The 21992-nt window shown below is 49.2% G+C and overlaps 1 protein-coding gene across 1 annotated transcript in view; it reads right to left on the bottom strand.

The window, feature by feature from the left end:
• Positions 1–21745, bottom strand: part of GRIK3 (glutamate ionotropic receptor kainate type subunit 3) — a 127221-nt gene extending 105476 nt beyond the window's left edge. Inside the window, exon 1 of the mRNA XM_026086043.1 lies at positions 21631–21745. Within this exon, the coding sequence (XP_025941828.1) occupies positions 21631–21745 (115 nt within the window). The remainder of the gene's footprint in view (positions 1–21630) is intronic.
• Positions 21746–21992: the final 247 nt, after the last annotated feature.

The raw sequence follows: 21992 nt of genomic DNA, 5'->3' as shown, positions 1-21992 counted from the left end.
AAAAGATGCAATGATACGTGTGCTCCGTGGGCTGAGAGAGCGGCTGTGAAAGAATCTCAGCTCAGTGTGCATCAGTGAGAGAGCAGAGATCTGTGACCTTATCGCCTGCCCGGAGCCGGCGGTCGGAGTCCGTGCTGCCCATTGCAGCGCTCCCTCCCTCGCAGCGGAGTGAATCGTGAGGTCCTCGCACGCCACCTCCGTACGGCCAAAGCAAACACGTCATAAATTTCTTCTTTATGTACAAAACCTATGAAGTTGCAGAAAATAGCCTTTCAAAGTGAGGAATTACGGCTGACTCCAGGCTTTGCTGTCCATCTATCAAGATAAGTGCCAGGCACTTTGCTAACAGCCAGAATGAAGTTCTCTGCCGGGCAAGGGGCAACGTCTTTGGTCTGGCGTGCACGGAAAGATGCAAGTGCAGACTTGATGAGGACGTCTCAGCCTCTTTTCTCTACTAGTGCCCCCGTGAATGTGCCAGGCTGGGCACCGAGCACGGCTGCCGATGGCAAACGCGGCCCCGGGACGCAGAGGGTGGGTGGGATGGAAGGAGGCCTCTCCTGCAGGAACAAGCCGGCGGTTCCTCTTCCCTTCCCATTTACGTTGGCACGTTCCAGAGGTGGCTGAACAAGGACTCCAGCTGCGCAACTGTGCTGTGGCCTTCAGCTGTCAGAAGAATGATCTGAACGCCACTGTAAAGTTCCCCTCCGACAGAACATTTCTTCAGCGCTGTCTTGGACATCCTTGGGGCTGCAGAAGTGCTGCAGGAGCCCAGCCTGGAAGGGCGAGCAGAGACAGCGGCTGCGCTTCGTTGCAGATTAAGGACGTGCTGTGCGGTGCCAYGGAGGGAAATCCCCTTGGACACTTTCCAGATGCAGCCGCATTAAGTTTCCCACAAGGTACAAGCCTCATCCTCTGTAAGCAGAAACATCCTCCAAATTGCATGTTAAAAGCTGGTTGCTTGTTTTATCGCGAGGAGCCATGGAGAGGAACGCGTGCAGAAGGTGCATGGACCCAGGGGTCCGCGCTGCTCCKCCACTCGTTCATCTCCTGGAGATCGCCCGCTCGCCGAGAGCTGCACGTTAAGGAATTACAAGCTGCAGATGCAGTGGGGAAATCCTCACGCGACGTCTGCCGACGGGCAGGACCCCCGGAGGCAGCCTGGGATGCAGGCACGCATCCTCCTGACCGAGGAGCGTGTTCGGCTTTGCTTCAGCCTAGGCCCCGGCTGCAGAGCGGCGGCGGCAGCAAAGCCAAGCCAAGGCCCCTTTGCCTCCGTTTCTGGCAGCCAGTTATTCATTGCCAGGGCGACAGTCTGCTCCTAATGCGGAGTCAGGGGGTTGTTAAAGGAAATAACGCAGCAACGTCCTCCTGGGGGGGTCTGAAGCAAGCAATGTTCTGAGAGACAGGAGCAAATGAATGTGAAAATGTGGTGCTTACAAGACCCCGTCGCTGCCCGTGCTTGAAGGACTGGCTGGTAACACCTGCTTAATAATCAAGATCTTTCTCTAAAGATTTTTTTAAAAAGCGTTAAGGATGATATTGAACAGCATGAAAATAATCTGATTACTGTGATGTCTCCCCGAAACATTCCTGAAACGTGTGAAGTGTTACTTCTGCTGCAGCTTACTTTTCTGTCACAAAGTGAAAATCAAAACGCAGAGCAACACAAAATCAGAAATACTTACTGCATGGAATAATGAGGCTATAAACCAAACTATAAAGTTAAATAATTTACCATAAATATCTAAAACTCTCAAATTATTCTCTACATTAACTGCCTATGTTTAAAATGATCTTTGCATTCACCCTGTCACAGATGGCAACATCAGACAAGAGAGTCCTTGACAAAATCTCGCTGTAATTATTCTTTCCACAGCTGCAGTTATTTTAATGCCTTTTCAGTTAAGCTGAAAGAGGCGCACACATTTTATAAATAAGGGCTTTTAACCAGTTTGACAATGAAGCATTTGAAAACGTACAGTGCAAAAAAAAAAAAAAAAAACACCAAAAAACTTTCACTGCGTCCTGAAACCTGGGAGAGCGACTGTGCAGACACGGAGCAGGAAGACAACTGTTCTTTCTAAAGCAATATTTTAGCAAAATTTTAGCAATTAAAGCTAAAGTTATGCTGGTTGTAGTGGCGTGAGATAGTTGTTACTAGCAGCTTTCTGAGTCGCTGAGGCGCAATCTAACAATTGCTTTCATTTTGGCTAGCAGCTAGGAAGAGGTCTGCGTTGAGAAGCCACCCATCCAGGACAGGCAGGACCTCCCGGACTGACTTCCAGGAGACAAGGAGGGCTTCAAGGAGGTCGAGGTTAGCAACTGGTCCAGTGTTTGGCTGCAGTCAGAGTTCGGTTGCTTGCTTGTTTGCTTTCTATTGCTTTAAATCAGTGTGGCAAGTCCTTCTGCCTAAGGAAGGCGGCGAACTGTGCTGGGCTCTCCTGTCCCTCGGCCGCCTGGCAGAGGAGCCGAGGGGCAGCAGCTCGGCTGCGCGCCGCGTTTGCAAAGCCTGTCCACAACGCACACGTCCACTCTGAAGTTGCTCAGTTTGCACCCCGTTCCCTTCGCCGTTCGTGCGCGCTATACCTAGTAGGAGTATTCTCAAGGCGCTCTTATGATACAAACAACAATTAAAAAGGCGGCCAGAAACACAGGGAAAGAAACCAGGACAAACTGACCCGACAGAGGTTGCACCCGTGGAGATAAAGTCGGGGCCTCCTCAAACCCAGTTTCTCAGCCTAGTGACTAACACATCCTTCCCCAGCACTAGGTTACACTGTCTTCTCCAGCGCCTTTCCCATTTCTTTTCAGGTGGACAGAAATACTCTTGTTCGTATTGTCATCCTCCTGGAATACCCTATGCAGTAATGCCATTAGCAACAAAGGGACTGAGAGATGGAATTTGCAGCTATTTCCCAAATTGTTATTTGACAGCCAGATTATAAAGGCCTTATCTAAAACTTCTTCCAGTGATCCTATGCTCTGTAATTTCATCTGCTTAGAAGAGTTAGTGAGTTTGGGATATATCTAAAAACACAGCTATGGCCTTCAAGAAAGCTATGAAAACCTGAGCTGAAGCACCAAAATTTAGGTTCCTGTCAGAGTTTGTCAAAGTACTTGAGAGCATGCTAGCGCAGCTCTGTATGACCTTCACTTGTGCTTCTAAATCTCTTGAAAGCCTTCAGAAACACCTCTCCCCTAAATCTGTGTTTCAGGTATCTGAATAAGTGGCCATATTTTTTAAAGCTCAGAACACTCAACAGCTCTTGTGAAAAACAAAAGAAGCTGAATCCTCTTTAAGTGAAGTTCACGCTGTCACATCAAATTGCAGCTGCTTTTCCCTCCCCTCCTTTAAGCTGTCTATAAGTTTAAAAGAAATAGAAATTCTAGCAAATTGGAGATAAAACTGAAATGATGGTAGTTGCACTGGCAGGGTATTTTCCCATTTAAGCCAAATAAAGAAAAATAAAAGAATGGAAGATCAGTGGGAGCTCTTTCAAAGTGTAATGCTAGCAAGCTTTGACATAGAAAGAGGACATCGTGGTCTCCAGTGCGCACAGCCCAGGGAAGGCTGATTAATGGAGGTTATTGTCGGGGAGGCCTGGCTTTTGTGCTCAACACTGAAAGACACCAACCCTCAAAGTATTCACCATCACACAATAACAGATTGTGTGCAGTTAGCCTTAGAAAACAAATGTGCTCTCTCTTGTATAAGATGATAGAGCATCCATCACCTGCTGGCATTAAATAATACAGAATACTAGCGTATGTAATTAGCAATACATGAAATCTAAACATTATTTTAAAGGGGTTGGAATGGAAAAAAAAGGAGTGGCTATTCGTACTTCCCTTTCACTTGGAAGTTTGTTCTCTCTCCTAACCGAAGTGTCATTTTCCTGCAAACTTGCTCTGCTCGCCCTCGCCAGCGCTGCGTCACTCGGGCCAGCAGCTCGGGGTGGAAGGGCGCGTTTCCCTCTTGCGTCTCCGCGGCCTCACCCCGCTGCGCTGAAGGGACGCGGCTGCTTCCGTCAGCACTCCAGGACAGGAGCGGTTCTCCTGCCAAAATCTCCACCGATCCTCTTATTAGATTTAGACTGCCAGTGAAATACTACTGCAGAGCTGAAATGGGCAAAACGGGATTTTTATGAGACACGCTATGCACTCTGTTAATGGGCTGCTCATAAACCATGGCTTGCCTCAAATCCTCTGCAAAATCCAACTAGCTGCCACATCGCAGATCTGTCAGTACTTATTTTATCTGCCTGCAAAAGGAAACAGGAGCATCAATTCTGTCTAGGAGAAATGACACTGCGGTTGTAAATCCATTTGGTTTGCTCTGTAGTTCACTAGCACTGAGCTGCTGCAACAAATCGACAGCAGCAGCACCGGGGTGTTGGTGGCTGAGAGCAGAGACCCCTCTGCTCCCGGCACGTCTGCTGTGGGAAACCGTCTGTCCACATCTCTCCTCTGTTATTCCAGCACAGCGTCACCACCACGACTTAGACGTTACCGGGCTGGTGGAGGAGCTCTCCTGATGCAACATGCATCTTACAGACCCGTGAGACCTTGAGTCTCTGGAAAAGTCCTTGTATTTGGGGTGAGAGGGAAAGGATAGTTACACTGAAGAAACACCCGTCATCAGATGGTGACCCGCACCGCTCCAAGTCAAGGGAACACTTTCCATGTAATTCAGTAGCATCTACCCTCTCTCATAGCCTTCCCACCATCTGCAAAATGGGAACACCATTTTCTTTAAGTATTTGGCCTAAGGCTATCTAGGGGCTCTGTGGCAGAGCTGGGACTCAAACCTGAGGCTCCTGGATCCCAATCTCATATCCTTCCTCTTTTTTTGCATTGTACTGCAGTATCAGCCAYACAATTAAGAGCTACATTTAAGCATCTGAATAAACAAACAAACTTCATCTTTGAAACAGTAAAGCATGTCTCSTGGGGTCCCTCTACTCCTTACTTTGGAATCTCAGGCTGATAATTAAAAACAGGAAAATTCACTTACACAAATGAACATCACATCATGCTGTGGAGCTAGCACAAAGGTACTGTCACTTCCTATTTCAAACATGCTTGAGTTGGAGGGGGCTGGGCTTTTTTAAGAGACAGCGAGAAGTCACTCGGCTGGATGGCGAGCAGCTGGCTTCACACGGATGTCCTGAGGGCTCCTCCTAATGCAGGCTGCCCGCGAAAGGCTGGCGCAGGACGGGATAATGATACAGCAATGTCACTGYGTGCCAGTTCATTATCACCAACTGCAGAAGAGATGAGGGCAGCGCGCTGTTCAGATGCCCGGAGGGGAGGTGGCAGTGCAGGATTTCCAAGGTGCCCGTAAATACCACACCAGACTTTGGCCTTGGATGAAGCTCCTTCACACCAGAGCTTCCGGCACAAAGGGGCTGCAAAGCTGGTGGAATCTGCCACCAGGGAATGGCCCCACGCTTTTTCCCATTGCAGCGATCAAGCCAGAGCTGCTGTTGTGGGCTGCTGCCTCTGCAGAGCATCCTTGACCTTAACGAGCCGCAGGGAGCCATCGCGGCCCTGGAGAGCTCTGGCCTCCAGAGAGCATAACGTGTCCACAGCGCGGCATCGGTCCCACTGCGCCTCGGGTCTCCTGCACCCGACAGTTGAAGGTGCTGCCTCCCAAGGCCTGGGAAAACCCACAGTCACCGTCAGACAGCGTCACACCGACGCCTGGTGCAGGCAAGTCCCGTCCCAACACCGAAGCATCGCCGCCCCGAAGGCAGAGCCGGCTGTAGCGCAGTCGAACAGCGCAGGCACGGGCTGCTGCAGGATGCATTTGGCACTGAATAACGTGCAGAGTCCTTGATCATATGGATCTGACTAGGGAGGCAAATGATCAGGAGCTTATTATAGTCGTCTTTTCAATTAAGTGTCTCAAATAGGGATTTAATTGGGATGTAATAGCACACACTATTGTATGTTAGTTAAATACCAAGGGATTATTAAGAGTGTATTTTTAAGGCTTTACAGTCCCATATTGAGTAAACAGTTGTTAAATTTCAATAAATAACTTTTAAAATCTGCATTAAATAAGCAGTTAAGCATATTTAGGGTTTTTAAAACGACTCAAGTCAGAGAGTCCCAGGTTGTAATCTCAGCATTTCACTAGTTCAGCAGGGCTGTGCCTGCTCGCATACTGGCTATGCCTCGCAGACCCTGCATTAAGTCTCAGCCATTTACATGCCCATGTCACAGTCTTTACATTACAATGTCACCATTACAATGTCCCAGAGAAGCAAGGAGTGCTCTTAGCCTCATTTTATGGGCAAGAAATTAAGGCACAGAAGAGTGGAGTCATTTGTTCAAAGCCATACAGGGGGTCTGTTACAGAGCGGAACAGGAGCTTAAGAAAGATCAAAAATTATTTTTCTAAAAATACAGCTTTGAAAGCCTGTAAAGAAAATGCAACTCTAACAAATTGCTGTATTATTATTGAACAACACAATTAGTCATATGCTGTTTGAGTCAATGACATTGGTGATGAATATACAAATGTCCCATGATCCCCCCAAACTAATGACTGTTTCAGTGCACTTGCTACTTGGGTCCAGAGAATACGAGAATGGAGTCAAGGGCTCTAGGAAGGACAGTAATTATATGGACCGCCATCGAGCTTTGATTCCCCTGACAGGCAGCTCTCACTTGTATCTAACCAAGAGGGTCTTTCTAAGACAGCACATTAGAAACAACAGGTGTAATCATCCTGGTAACCATGGCAATGAATAATTTAGGAATCATTTAACCTTCATATTAAGGTTGATCTGAGCTTCCTGCTGCTTTCTGTGACTATGGTGTTATTACAATGAATTATCAATGTATCCTAAGAAGTAATTGGGTAAATTGCTGCTACTTAAAGCCTGCATCTTTGGTGCAGATTGAGCGTTTCAGTGTTTGGAGGAGAAAAGAGTGCAAGCGCACATCTGCCTGCGGGTGGTGGACAGAGGTGGTTGCACCAGTGTGAACGGGGGTCCTTTGCTGAAAAGCGGGGCAGGAAAAGCCGCCATGAGTTCTGTGGTCAAGGTGATTTAAGCAACAAGGCGCTAACGGAACTCGGCCAGGCGTGAAGATTAAAAAGTCTCTAAAATCATGCCCGTGCTCCCACTTTCTAAATGGAGCTGCCTATAGCTTTCGTATTCCCTCTCTTCTCCTGTAAAGAAAGATCCACAGGGAGCTCTGAAGGGCATTGTATTAATGTATACTTGTCTACGACACACGTAATTATTTCTGGGAGATTGCCACCATGATGTGATTCCAACAAGCACTTTAATGGAAACTCCATCTGTGGAAATACAGCAACTGTGATATTTTGGGGTGGGGAGCTCACCCTAGGCTAGTTTTCCTGCCCAGCTCTCTCCCATCACGGCTGACATGGAAGCACATGAGCCATTCAGAACAGAAAAAGGAGCAGAAAGTGTTCAGAAACAAGTCATTGCCATTACCCTGCCTTGTTGGACATTTAACACTAGTAAAGAAAACAAGAAATCAGTAATCTTCAACCCAGTACACTGTAAAATTAATGAGAAACTACTGAAGAACACAAATAACCAGTGCTCTCCGTTAAAGGCAGCTAGCACCAGTTGTAGCAATCCAAAGGAAAAGCTGTACCCTGGCTACTATCCGTTATCCTTTTGAAATCCGTTATCGTCAATGTCTATTTTTTGTCAGCTGAAATCAGAGAATGGTTAACCCTTTAACATGCTGTCTATTTAGAAATAATCATTCTTATTATAAATCAACTGTGATAGCTTAAACTAGTCATAAAGATGTATATATGAAAAAACAAATCAAAGTAGAATGGCCGCAAAGGAAAAATCATTAGTTCCCTAGTGGGTTTACAAGTAATTTGCTACCAATAAAAATGCAAAAACACATTTTGTTGGGTAAWGATCATAAATAATCCTTGGGCAAGAATTTTTTCCAGGACTCACAAGTCCACTCCCTTGATGGCAAGTTTTATTACCCTGGTTTCTCCGTGTTTTCTTTCAAAATGCAGCTGTCATAACAATTTACGAATTACAGTCCTGTTGGCATAAACTTTCATAATTCATATGGAAATAGGTTTTCCCACCAACACTCACAAAGCACAAAAAGCCATGTAGCCACATAGCATGACCTTAATAACACAGTCAAAAAGTACGTATCAGACTCATGGGCCAGTACTAAATATAGATGATCACACGGTTGGGGGAAAAAATCCCACGTGAACTTACTTGAATGGCAGGGAGGTGTATTTTATACTGTGGCATACTTAGAAAACCYGTGCTCTCGCCCAGACTGATGGGACCTTTCCGGATCTTTAGGATGCAAGGGAACATGCTGAGCAGTTTATTTCCAAGCACTGGCACTAAGCAAAAATCCCAACCAGCTGCTAAGGAAGCCTGTGAATACAGTTTATTCCTAAAATAGGAGAAAGAACAGCTTGTCCAAGATTTAAGCTATATTAATTTCTTCCCTCCACTTTTGAGGCATGAGGTTGAAGAGTGGAGTTCAATGTCCAAAATGAAGATAGCACTAAGGGAGCTACATTGGAAGGGAACTGAGGCTATTATTTAAGCAAGACTAAATGACAAGTCACATCTGCCAAGGTTAAAAGCTGAACAYGTATCATGTGGTTTTCTTGTGGTTCATCTCTGTGGTTCAGTTGTTCTTCAGTCAAAGAKGGGGGGGAAGTGTCAGATTCTTGGAGTAAGAGAGAGAGGGAAAAAGGGAAATTTAATTAGGCTAGAATTGCCTCCAAAAAGTACTAAAATTAAATGTGAATTCATAATGTAAAGATAATGATATGCAAATCAGGCTGGGTTTCAGGTTTTAGTATGCCATTGCTCTTCTTCTAATTGGAAGAAATGGATCCAGCTACTGAAATTGCCACRCTTAACATATAAAATCACACTGCAGAAAGGAAAATATTTCATGTTCCTCCTCAAACCTCAAATAACTACCACTGCATTAATGTATAAGAAAATGAAGTAAATAGGGATATAACTAACTAATTTTTTACTGATCAGTTTATAAACAGATGTGCCTGTGTACAAAAACAGTTTTGTCTATTGAAACGTCACTGAGATTGAAGGTAGCTGCTAAAAGAACATGGGACTTATTATATTTAACATTTTTATTGATAACTTTAATCTTAAATGAAGTTGAGAGCTGTATAAAGACAAGCTCTGCATCTTAAAAAACATTATCAGCTTCATCTAAGATCATGAAACACACCTTCTGAGTAACCCATTATCCATGATGCAGATGAATGGGAAAAGAAACTAAAGATCCTATTTCTGTTCAAATATTATGAGCTAAACATAGATTCCGCCCTGAAGCTAAATGTCCACTTTGAATTTCTTCAAAGTAAAGATGACAAAAACTGATCTCGCAGAAATAAAAATTTGTAAGAAGAAAAGTGCATAAAATGAGGAAGAAAGTGGTTTTCTTTCCCTATAAAAGAACAACGGATCTTTAAGAATTTATAGACCAGAAATTCGAACCAAGAGCCTCCTTTTGAAAGGTCCCTGTTACTGCTTAAATTTGGAATAGCGTTACAGCAAAAGAGAATTGAACAGTGATTGCATCCAGAAGCGGAGCAGGTGAAGCGCCGTGGGCCGGGCGCGGAGGAGGCTGCAAGCCCCCTGGAACCGATGGGCAGGAGCAGAGGGGCGAGGGGGGGGATTTTCCCCTTCCCCAGGATAGAGCCTGCCCAGGATGCCTTGCCTTCGGGATGTCCTGTGCAATGTCTAAAGCACCTTGCGGGAAAGCAGTCCGGCTGCCACTGGAACGGGTGGGAAACGAGGGGCTGGCGTTAGCCCCGGTCTGCAGCTTGGCGAGCGCCGCGGTTTGCTCTTCTGCCTCTCTAGCTGTCCWGTCTCCATTTACGTTCTCAACTTCTAATGCGATGGTTCAAATGACGAAAATATTGTCTCTGTGCCAGAGAGTTAAAACTGAAAGTAATTAAGGCAGAATCTTCTCCTGCAACAGAAAGTAGTGAACATGTGGAGATAGCATAAAAATCAGTGTTTCTGCCATTGTAAGCCCACAAAACAAATTAGATTTTGAATGAAGCACATGGCACAGTGACCCATGTAAAAAGCTTAGCTTGACCTCYGAATGTAATGACATTTTCTCCCCAATTCAACTTATAATTAGACAAGCAGAATTTTGAATATTTAAATTAGAGAAGAATTCATTGATTGTTTATTTAAAAATTTTGACAACAGCAAGACGCTGTGACGTTTATCTCTTAATACGGAATGCACAGTTCACTCCTCCGCTTAGACTGWTCAGACTCCCGGCAGCAAATACCCACAGCAGAAGCAATTTTGAACCCAGGCTCTTCTTCCTCATCTGAACTATCTAGGAGCTTCGGTCTTGGAAATTTTCCTTCCTCTTGCTTCCCGCCATGGTTAAGCCTCTAGATGAAGCCTTTCCTAATTCACAGAGAACAGCAAAATGATCTCTTTTTTTATGGAAGTCCTTGAACTGGCCAAGACCAACGTGCCACTAAGTGCTGGGGAATTATGTCCTCCTCCAGCAGGGGTGACCTGGCCCGGCCTGGGCACGGGACGCAGCGGGGAACAGGCTGCATGCGAGGGCAGAGATCACAAATTAGACAAAGAGCAGTTTAACTGGCCGCTAATGCAGAGCAGAGGCAGAGACCAGGCGGGAGTGACCTGAAGCATGATTTGCAGCAAATGTCTTTTTCTCTCATAAATAGGAGCGACACTCTGGAATGATTATCCGCCCAGATTTATCTCTGCAGCTCCGTGTGTATCCTTCTGTGCTTAAAAATGTCTCGCTGCCCTTTGTATTATTGCATTGCCCTTTACATTCATACCGCATAAACCTCTCAAGTACCGTAAAACTTACAAGGTGTAATATAACATCATGATTTCCTTTTATACACCATAAACAACCCGCACTGAAGAAGGAGCATAGAAAGGGAGACTTTATTTAGCCTGACAATGATACGGTGTGATTCAGGATGGAAATATATATACAAGTACACACACATACACTCTTACACACTTAAAATCACAAGCTGGATTGATTATCTGGCACTGATGGATCACTTTAATGTATTAGGTAGATAAGGAAATTGATTATTCAGTAAATCATTGTCTGCACTAAGAATCCAGTATTAAAAAAGAAAGAGAAAATATGATAAACCTGTCTCGCACAGGCAAAGAAAAGCTTACACTTTTAAGGTTAGTCATTATGTACCTTTTGCTACGTGTCCAATGAAAGAATAACACCTTGGATTTCTGCGGTATTAAATCACCAATTTTCCTTCCCAAAACACTCTAGGAAGCGAACCTTATTGCAGCTGACAGCCTTCAGGTGCACGGCTAGGAGAGCAGCCGCTGCCGTCCCTCCGTAGAGCCCGACGCTGAAAAGGGGGCAGAATGACCGAGGAGAGCCCAGAGCTGCAGCGCTCCCTGCCCAGGGCCAGCGGCCGGCCCGGGACGCCAAACGCACCCGCTCGAGTCAACGCGAGATCTGTCCGCGTGTCGCTAACTCTGCTTCCAGCTCCTGGCAGCGGCTCGCGCTGACCTGTGTGATAACCTGCCGGGGGGGCTCAGAAACACGGGCTGCCCCGTGCCGTCGGCTTGCTCCGGAGACACCAGGGCACTGACGAGCCTCTGCCCGCACCCGAAGGGTCAGAGGGAGAGGAGGAGCGGAGGAAGCAAGAATAGGAGCAAAGAAGGAGAATAAAGGAAAATTAAAATGAAAAATTGGATATATAAGTCTCAGAAAGCCTGCACCATGCTGTCACCCCAGGGATGCACCCAGTAGTTCTTCTGGGCCTGTTTTTGGCAGCTTTGTCTTATGTTTCTTTCCTGACCTAGGTCTGTAGGTCAATACTGAGCTGACTTCTGCTTCCCAAAGGGAAGAAATAGGAGATAGGAGAACTGACAGAGTTTTTAAAAAGTCAAGCAAAGAATGTATGCRTCGAAAAGCCTTATAGCCGTATTAGTAAACAACAGCAAAAGCTAAGGTAACAGACGTATTTTAGGAAGGAAATACCTAACGACTGGGTGCTTTCTCTGGGGAGAAGCATCAGAAATGGTCTGCGATGAACCTCCTGCAACCAGAGCCTAGAGAAGGAACTCAAGTATTTCTGCCAGTTAGGACTATGGCATTACAGAGCTTAGTTGCCTCTAAAACTCCCCGGGTCCCAGCCCAGTGCCTGAAGTCCCAGAGCAACAGCTCCGAGTCACGTGTCGGCAGTGCTGGAGACGGTTGGGAGATGTTTGCCTGGTGTCCTACAGCAGGTCTGACACTGCCCCAAAAGGCTTWTCCGTGAATTCTTTGGGAAACTGGATTCTTGCCCAAGAAATTGCACTAGTTACACTGTAAAGTAGGAGGCAAAGAAGGCAAGGAGGTATTAGCTGATACTGTGCTCTGCTGGGACAGTTACTCTTTAATTCTCCAACACGGAGGATCAAGAACCTTTTGCTACCAGTGCTATGGTTAGATTGTCAACCATAAAAAAAGCAGCCCTGTTATATTGTCATAACCCTTTTAATTTGTATAAAAATGCAAATGGGTATAGAAACCATTAGGAAACAGTCTTGATCTGCTCTAATTTTTACTAGAAAACATACCAGCTATCTTTGTACAGAATATATGGAATGAATAATTTATCTAAGGTGAGATATGACTCAAAGATCTTCAGACTTAACAGTGCCTGATTAGTTTAAAGAAAAACTTCATTTATAATGGCAATGAAAACAGCCATCTTTTTCCAGACTCCCCGTCACTGTAGAGATGCACACACATTATTCTTTATTGACAACTTAAAAACCATCTTTTCGACACATTTGCAGTGCACAGTCCTGAGGCACGCTCAGGCAGGCAAGCTGGTTTGTACCTGGAATGCAAAAATCTATCTGCAGATGGTTGCAGGTGTAGCATGCAGCTCCGAAAGCAAAGGCGAGGTCGTTCCTTCTTGGGAAAATCAGTTCTCAAATCCTATGCTAAGCATGTGCTGTAAGCATTTATTCCATTCATAAYAAAATCAGCCCGGTTTTCAATGTACAACTTCTGCTGCAGCCAGTGGAAAAATTACATAAGCCTGTGTACCCAAACAGCTGCTGTATCTAGCAGAGACGCTCCTATTTTACAAGCAGAGGGTGGAATTTAAAATTACTGCTGTGACTTGCTTCTGAGTGCTTTGAATCCACTGCTAAACTACCCAACAAGTCTAACACTTCAGTCCCAATAGACAGTCATAACTCAGCTAAATTTGTGGGTTATACCAGATTTTATTTACTGTTTCATCCTGAGAGATAAGTAAGAGATGACAGCCATCTATTCATTAAACTGGGGGAAAAGCCGCCTACAGCTAACACGGGTTCTCTCGCCGTACGCTTCCCCATCTTTAATCGAATTTGGATTTTGCCGTACTAGCGCTGTTATTTTAAGAATGGCTTGCGTTCGTATCCACCTGGGTCCTCCCGAGTTCAAAGAGCCGGGCTTTTCACCTCTAAGCCCCTAATTTGAACAAAGGACGTGCTGTAGCAATCAAACGTCATTACCAGCTAACGAGTATCCRGTGGCCTATGCAGGAGCAGTCAGCRGCCTTATCCCATTCCTTATTGGACATTACGAACCACCGTTGCAGCCCRAGCCACTGCAGTGGCACTAATGAATGCTCCTGAAGCCGCTGTTTGCAGATGTCAAGGAGCGAAGGCTAATTTAAATCAATCAGTCCCGAAGGCCTCTGTAACGGGCTTAGTGCTGCGGTGCCGGGGAACCTGCGTGCCCTTTATGGCGGTCCCCGTGTGCCCAGTTTCTGCAGCGATGAGCAAAGCACAAGTCCTGAACTCAGGAATTCATCCGAACGTTTATGTAACTTTAAGCCTTTGTTTTATTCCCTGAATATTACCTGGTTTGTGTGGATGCTTGAAGCTTTCCCACACAGGGCTGTTTTTCAGCCTCAGGAGCTAACCGGGTAGACTGCCCGGGCCGGGGGCTGGTGACCAGCACCGCCAGCACCTCTCCCATCTCCAGCACCTCCGCTGCCCCGGTCCCTGCAGCGTCACTGCTGGGCTGCACCTCGTGCAGCGACTCTGCAGCCGAGCAGCTGCTGTGCAGCGGCTCCTCCTCACGCCAGGCTGCGCGCGCTCCCCTTAGGCAACCTCTGATCAGGAAGCCAGAAATCGTGTGTTTCCCTTTTCCTTCTCTTTTCCTTTAGCACTACAAAGCATTGGCAGAGGCGTCAGATTTATTCTCCCCCTCCCATAGCATCTTCTTCCTCTCGTTATCTTAACCTCGGTGGTGACCATCCTGAGCAACACCGACTGAAGCTGGAGCAGAAACAAGGCAGTGAACTGAGCCTTTCACCTGCTTTAAGAGCTCTTTGGTAATGATCCGAATCTATTTTAGGCTTTATTGTGAATAATAAATACAAGCACCGCATTATTGCTATTTTTATTATTAATGAACCACTGTAGTAACGCCTTGAAGCCACAATACGTTTGAGTCCCTGCTATGTCAGTGCAAAATAAGACAATCCCTGCCCCAAAAAATAATAGTCTTGAATTTTTAAGGGACACAGAAGCCTGCCATATGCAATGCTAGGTTGTCAATGCAGTCAGTACAAACGGGACACAGAGTCACAGTAACTCAGACGCTAATCGCTTTAAGACAACCAGCACTCCTCATTTCACATTTATTCCATCTGGCAGCGTTGCCGGTAGCACAGTTTCGAGCCTCGCATCCAGCCCTCCGTCCCTCCGCGTCTCTCTCCCCCTCCGTCCCCCCGTTGAGTTCTCGCGCTTTCAACTTGTTATCTGCCTCACCCAGAGACTTTCACCACTCTAAGTACGCAGAGGAAAAAAGTCTAGACAGCAGCACATTAAACCGCTAGCCAAAAAGAGGGAAAGAAGGCTGTGCAGCATAACTGGAGGAGAAATGCAATACATTGGATTATGAGGCTTAAAGCCTGCTACAAACCGGCTGCGCAGCGTCGGGTTTTATTCGATACCGTGTCTCCATGAGAGGCTCCAGCACGGTCGCTCCGCTGGCAGAGCTATTCCATGCAAATGCTTGGGAATTAGTGATGATAGCTAATACAAGAGAGCAGCATTCAGTAACTGGAAGGAGAAAGGTGGCCAGAAACACGGTTTTCCGTACACCTACGAGCACTGAAGCAGTCAATGAAAAACACTGCCCTCTGCTGCTGTAGGGAACGAGCACTGCAGGAACACCAGGCACTATCGACTGGCTGGCAATATATTGACAGCGGATGGGAGAAGGAGAGCTGTATTTCATTTAATATTGCTAATTCAGTGAAATTGCTGATCTGCACCAAAGAAGCACTTCATTTACCAGGACAAGAGAGACCTAACTTTGTTGAGGTTGAATTATTGTTAGTACTGTTCTGTGCGTGACTGCACCACGAAGGCTTTAAAAAACCTTTTCATAATATCAGCCTTCATTTAGTTCTGTCAATAAAAACATCCAGACATGGAGAAATTAAGTTTAAAGTAGCAGCAGTGGGTTTGCACCTGCTGGTGATAAAACAAGAAGTGGCGATGCACAAACGCAACGCGGCGCCTTTACGGCAGAGACTTTCCCCGCGGTGGCGAGCCGGGTGCCGGGCGCGACGCTCCGGGGAACCGGCTGCGCGCGGAGTCCTTCCTCGCCGCCTGGGTTCTGCGCTAATTGCCCGCGCGAGGGTGTCACTGGGTCAGCGCACGCAGGCGGCAGCCAGTGTCCGTCCCGTCGGAGCAAGCAGCCCCAGCACTAAGCAGGTCTGTTTACGTCGGCTCTACTCCTTCCCCCGTGATGAATGAGGGTCTGTTTTTTTCTGTTTGCGGTTTGATCTTAATTTCCTGTATGAGGTTCTCAAGAGGATGCTAAGATCAAATAATTAGACTTTTCTGTGATAAAGAGGTAACATTGTTATTCAAATGTATTCCGCATTAATTTACCACCAAACAATTTACACTTCCATCCTTACATCCTGCTGAAATTACTAGAATACGTTATCTGACACACAAAGCATCTCGTGACCTGAAATAACTTTATCAGCCATGAAACGCTTGAGCAATGGGTGTATGGTCACAGAAATACAAATGGAAATGCAGGAAAAGCCACCGAGGCAATAGAGTGATTTAAAAACAGGAAAAACAAGAACAACAGATAGCACTTAGCTTGCAGCAGTGCAAACGCGGACGGGCAGCATCCTGCCCCAAACCCACTAGCCCGTTTGGTGCTCGGTCCCCAGGAGGTACAGGGGTCCCCATCCCTCTTTTGCTACCCCTCGTAAAGGAGCCGGAGGYGTCGCTGTAGCTTTACCCAGCGATACGAATAGACCAGAATCCAAGGCAACATCCATTTTATGGTCAGCTAGGCGCTACATAACGCGTGTCGACTCGGCCAGGCGACCCCCAAGTCTAATTTCTTTCTGTTTATACTCCGCAGTCAGGAGCAAATGGCAGCAACGTGCGCAGCCAGGCTGCCCAGAAGGGAAGATTCCTCAAATTAATGTTTTCTGTCTGTGTGCTRGTCTCAGGTGGTGTGAAGCCACTTGTCTAAAGCTATTTGCTTCTGGGGGGAGAAGAAACATATTGATCCCAGTTCAATTTCTCTCTGCTCCTACCCCGCGATGTGTCATTGCCTCGCCAGGCACGGAGAGAAATTTCTCATTGTTTCACGCTCGGCGACTCCCAAACTCAACGCTGAGCGTTCGGGCGCGCCGGGCCCCGGTGACGCACCGAGCCGTGGGCCCAGCCACGTATCCCTGCGGCCGGGCGCATCCCTGCCGCCGGAGCCGGGCCGCAGGCAGCGGGCGGCAGCATGGGGGGCAAACGACTTTCGGAACGGCTTTGAAATGAACGGGTAGAAAAGGGAGCCTCAGCGGCATGCGCCTGGTTTCCGGGTGAGAAGGGGCCCCCGCTACGAGTGCCCGCGTGCCGGGGGGCTCCAGCCCCTCCGCCAGAGCGCGGGCGAGACCCGGGGAGCCTGCTGCAGCCAGGCGGGACCGTCCCGTCCCGTCCCGTCCCATCCCATCCCTGCTGCTGCTTGCCAGCGGAAGTTTTCCAAACAATTAATCGAGCAGGAGCGAAACAGAAAAATACTTGGCCCGCCTTTTCCAGAATTACCTTCTCCGGTGTCCACAGATCGCATAACCACGCAATTCCCAGCCCTTTCGACACTGCTTTTTTCAGCCTAGAAAAGTCTCTGTCTTTTTTTTTCAATGAAACTTAGTTTGCAGAGTGTAGGAAGGTGATTTCAAAACAAAATCCAAGRCAGACATAATAAGACCCAGAAAAGCCAGTCATACAGAGGAGGATAATTATCCACAGAATTTGTTTTCTATGTATTTATATAAAATAATCAATGATTTTTTTTCACCTAGTCTCCAATCCAATTTGCTTCTCTTTTCTGTGTTATTTGCAAATCATGCAAACAATCGATGCCCTGACCCCTTCTCTTAGCAAACACAGTTTAAAAAGAGACTACAACAAATAAAATCCGATAAACTCCTTCATGCAAGACTGTTTGTTTAAAGGCTTAGTCGGAGCCCAGTCCTGCTCGCAGCCACTTCAGTGGCACAGGACTGGGATTTTCAAAAATGCTCCAAGTATAACAGTCTGTTGACACAAACAAAAAAGGAATATCATCTTAGCTTTTTAAAAAAGGCAAAAATCCAGAGGTGAAGGTGAATCTTTTCCAAGATTTAGAGATCAAGGTGAAGTCTCTTCCAGGCAGTGGGTGGCTCCCGTGCGGAGGGAGGGGTCGGGCCGGTCCTGGTCCCGGCCCAGGCGCACGGCGCTGGTCCCGGCGCTGGCAGCCGCCCGCAGCGGGGACAGCAGGCGCTGGCCCTGCTGCCCTAGCTGGGGTGACCCCCGCGGTGCCGGGCGCTCAGGTAAACGGCGACGGCCGGGCTAAGGCCAGGACCGTACCTGCGGCCTCCGTGTCAGCTCCTAAAAGCACTTGAATACCAACAAAAATACCACCAACAAATGCAAGTACTGTCACTGGGTTCACTGCTCCCCTGCTCTGTTTTTTACCATTACTAATTAATCTCAAGCCGTTGGCATGCATTTGATGCGCACGTGCATTTTGCTAACAGCTCATCCGTCAAAACAGTCATTCCAYGTAATTCCCGAGGAGGCTTCAGCAGAGCCCGGCAGTCGAGGCTGGTCGGCTTCCCAGCGTCAGCCCTCCGGGCTYGGAGGGCGACGACGTTTGCAGCAGCACCGCGTGCTCGCTGGGGCCGGGATCGTCGGGCTGCCTGGGGTAGCTCAATCATGCTGTACGCGCCGTTTTTACCATGCGGGGTGGGGGCACGAGACTGCAAACGCTTGAGGGCTCCGGGCTGCACTGAATAACAGGTATAATCTCGCTGGTCGCATCCGCAGCCGGGGCTGGCAGCATCGCAGGTACCTGCTCTCTGCCGGGGCGGTGTAAACCCAGGCAACTCCGCTCGCGTTGTCACAGCTATCTGTCTCAGTACCAGAATAAGTCGGAGCTGCATCAAACACCTTGAGTGTGCAGCAGAGCTAGATGGCATTTTCTGATACAGCATTCTCAAATATTTAACAGATTGCATAATAATTAAACAGCTGTTGAATAAGCTGCAGATACAAACTCCTACTTAATAAAAAAAATCTAGCAATGAGGCACAGATTTTCTTTGTACATATATATGTGTAGATTATGTTTATATGTGTAGATGAAATATTTATATTTGTGAGAGAAGGAGTGCTTTTGTCTCTTTCTTTCCTTTTCTAGATGTCTCCCCTAGAGAAATAAAACTGTGTTTATGTTACCAGTTTCATAGGAAAAAAAGGATAGCTTTGAAAAGTTACTTGTTTTCTTTCTGGTTTGAATTTCAGTTTAAAAACAATACTCATTTAAGTGTTCTCCACTTTTGGCATAAMCTATTAATTAGAAGCATTACTTGAAAGCCAATACAGCTTTGCACAAATTAATGCAGGGGGGAAAGCTGCAATCTTCCATGAACTGAGAAAGAGGTCAAAATTATTCCAGTTCTAGCCGAGAGCGAAGGTAAACACAGATCTCCCTCCATCCTCATTTAAAGCTTTTCCTGATCTTAAAGTTTYTGATTTTACTGATCAAGAGAAAGGCTAAAGGAGCTGCTGAATTTWGGCTGTTTTCAGGCTCTGAAGCGAGCCCGTTTCTGCGCGAGCACCAGCCGCGCTGGCAGGGGCTGCRCGCGGCGGCTCCCACGGCCGGGAGAGCCGGCTGCGCGCTGCCTCGCCGCCGTGCGCAGCGCTGGCCCCGGCACGGTGCGGGCGTAGGACGCTCTGTGCCCCCCAGACCTGAGGCTGAACATCTCCGCACGCAGCCGTCGCCCTGCAAGCGTCCGCGCGTTGCCGGCAGACCGCGGCCGGCGCGGGCAGCCCTGCACGAGCGCGGCCCCTTGAGCCGCCCGTGGCTCCGGCGGGTCCGGGCACCCGCTGCTGCCAGCCGGAGCGCGAGCAGCCCCGAGCCTGGCGCTCCCGGCCGGCAGCAGGGCCCTGGCAGGCGCCCCGGCCTCCGTCCCTGCTGCCCTTAGCTAAAGGGGCTGCCGGGGCCCCTCGGAGGGCTGAGACGCAGCAGCGGCTGCAGGGCGGCCGCAACGGGGTCTGAGGCCAGTAGGAAGGACGGAGGTGCCGGCTGGACAGGCGCTGCGGTGCGGGGGGCGGCGAGCGATGCCCGCCGTGCGGGGGGGACCTGCCGCCGCGCAGCTGAGCCCTGCTGCTGCTGCTGCTGCTGCTGCTGCTGCTGCTGCTGCTGCTGCTGCGCTGCCGGGGCAGCCCTGCGCCGCCCCCCGAACAGCGGCAGCTTCTCTGGGGGTGGGTTTTGCTGTGGCACAAAACGCGTCCAGCGGTTCAAGGATGTGGCGGAGACACGTTCACCCAGCATAAAAGCCCTAGTAAAAGTTCAGCAGCCACCAGGGCCCAGACCCTACAGGCAAGTCCCATTAACCTTTTCCACCAAAATTTGTGTCACTTAAACATGCGCAGGACTGCACCCGCCTCTAGTGCCTTGTTCACAGAGGTCCGTGGGAGAGCAGGGTTCACCCTGCCGGAATGAAGCCCCGTGTCCGTGAGACGCTCTGGGCCATGCTGTCACTTGAAACCGTAGTAGCGGTGACAGTATTTCACTTCAGAAAGCAGCTATCGCTCAGGACTAGCATTTTTCTCTCTCTTACTGGCTTTCATATTGCTGCTGTGTCGTTGCATTGGCATAAATAAAACCTGTTTTTTCACTAAAAGATATATGCAGATCTATTCAGCTTTCACTAGTTTCTCTGGGTTAGAATTTGTTCCCTGAAAAGACAGTTAACCTGTCCTTACAGTTTTTACTGGCCAGACAGCAGATCCCTGGAAATGCATACCGATGGCAAAGTACATGGGATATAACAGGAAAACAGAGACTTTCTTTATGTGACATACTGAAAACAAGCACCTTTTTTAATTACAGAAAGAAAAATCATAGACTCTTTCCCAATCCGTTTTCTGTGCAATTACTTTATGTAACGTTATTAAAAATTAATTTTCCCCAGAACCTCAGCTATTTAATGAAACCTGCCTGGGCTCCAGCAGCGGCTGCCGTGCAGCCAGCCCGCTGGCACCCTCCGGGCACCCAAGCTCGGTGCCTCGGGCTCTCCAGGACTGCCCGTCCCTTCTGCYGGGCGCCCGGGTCTCAGAGCAGGTCCAGCCGTCCCCGGGTGGGAGCCTGCCCCGGCCCAGAGTCAGGGCACCTCTGTTGTACCAGGCACTGCATCCTTCCTCACAAGGGGCACAGCATCCCTCCTTGCACCCCCACAGCATCCCTCTTGCACCAGGCACAGCACCCCTCCGTGTACCGACACAGTATCCCTGCTTGCACCAGGCATAGCACCTCTCCTTGCAACTGCACAGCATCCCTCCTCGCACCGCCACGGCATCCCTCTTGCACCGGGCACAGCTTCTCTCCTTGCAACCGTACAGTATCGCTCTTGCACCAGGCGCAGCATCTCTCCTTGCAACCGTACAGTATCGCTCTTGCACCGGGCACAGCATCTCTCCTTGCAACCGTACAGTATTGCTCTTGCACCGGGCACAGCATCTCTCCTTGCAACTGTACGGTATTGCTCTTGCACTGGGCACAGCACCCCTCCTTGCACCTGCGCAGCACCCCTCCTTGCACCCGCACAGCATCCCCGCTTGCAGCAGGTGCAGCACCCCTCCTTGCAGGGGCACAGCACCCCTCCTCGCAGGGGCACGGCACCCCTCCTTGCACCCGCACGGCATCCCCGCTTGCAGCAGGTGCAGCACCCCTCCTTGCAGGGGCACAGCACCCCTCCTCGCAGGGGCACGGCACCCCTCCTTGCACCCGCACGGCATCCCCGCTTGCAGCAGGTGCAGCACCCCTCCTTGCAGGGGCACAGCACCCCTCCTCGCAGGGGCACGGCACCCCTCCTTGCACCCGCACGGCATCCCCRCTTGCAGCGGGCGCAGCACCCCTCCCCGCGCAGGCAGGGCACCCTCACCGCGCTGTGCCCCGCACCCTCCCGCACCGTGCGCGGCCTCGCTCGCCTCCCGGCGCTGCGCCCCTCGGCCTGGGCAGGGCCCCGCCGCGGCCGTCGGGGCGCGGAGCTTACCGATCCGGATGACATGCGGCATCCCATGCGCGCAGGGGCCCCAGAGGCCGCCGACCAGGAGCGCTGCCCAGTATTCCCAGAGCACACGGCGGAGCGCCGGCCAGAGTCGGGTCATCGCGGGGGAGGGCGGCGGCGCCGGGCGGCTCTACGGCCCCAGGGGTAGCCGGGGAGCGCGCTGCTGCCCGGGGGCTACGCGGAGCTGCCGGTCGGCGCCGAGGCCGGAGCGCTCATGGCACATCTTACTGGGATCCGCAGCCCGCGCCGTCCCACGTCCCGCGGAAGCCGTGCCGGAGCGCTGCCGCCGAGCCGAGCCGTGTCGAGCCGAGCCGTGTCGAGCCGAGCCGGGCCGGGCCGGGCCGAGC

This window comes from Apteryx rowi, unplaced genomic scaffold (assembly GCF_003343035.1).
Source record: "Apteryx rowi isolate R43461 unplaced genomic scaffold, aptRow1 scaffold_68, whole genome shotgun sequence".
NCBI lineage: Eukaryota > Metazoa > Chordata > Aves > Apterygiformes > Apterygidae > Apteryx > Apteryx rowi.
The sequence above is the reverse complement of the archived record's forward strand: the minus strand, read 5'-3'. Positions and strand labels throughout refer to the sequence as shown.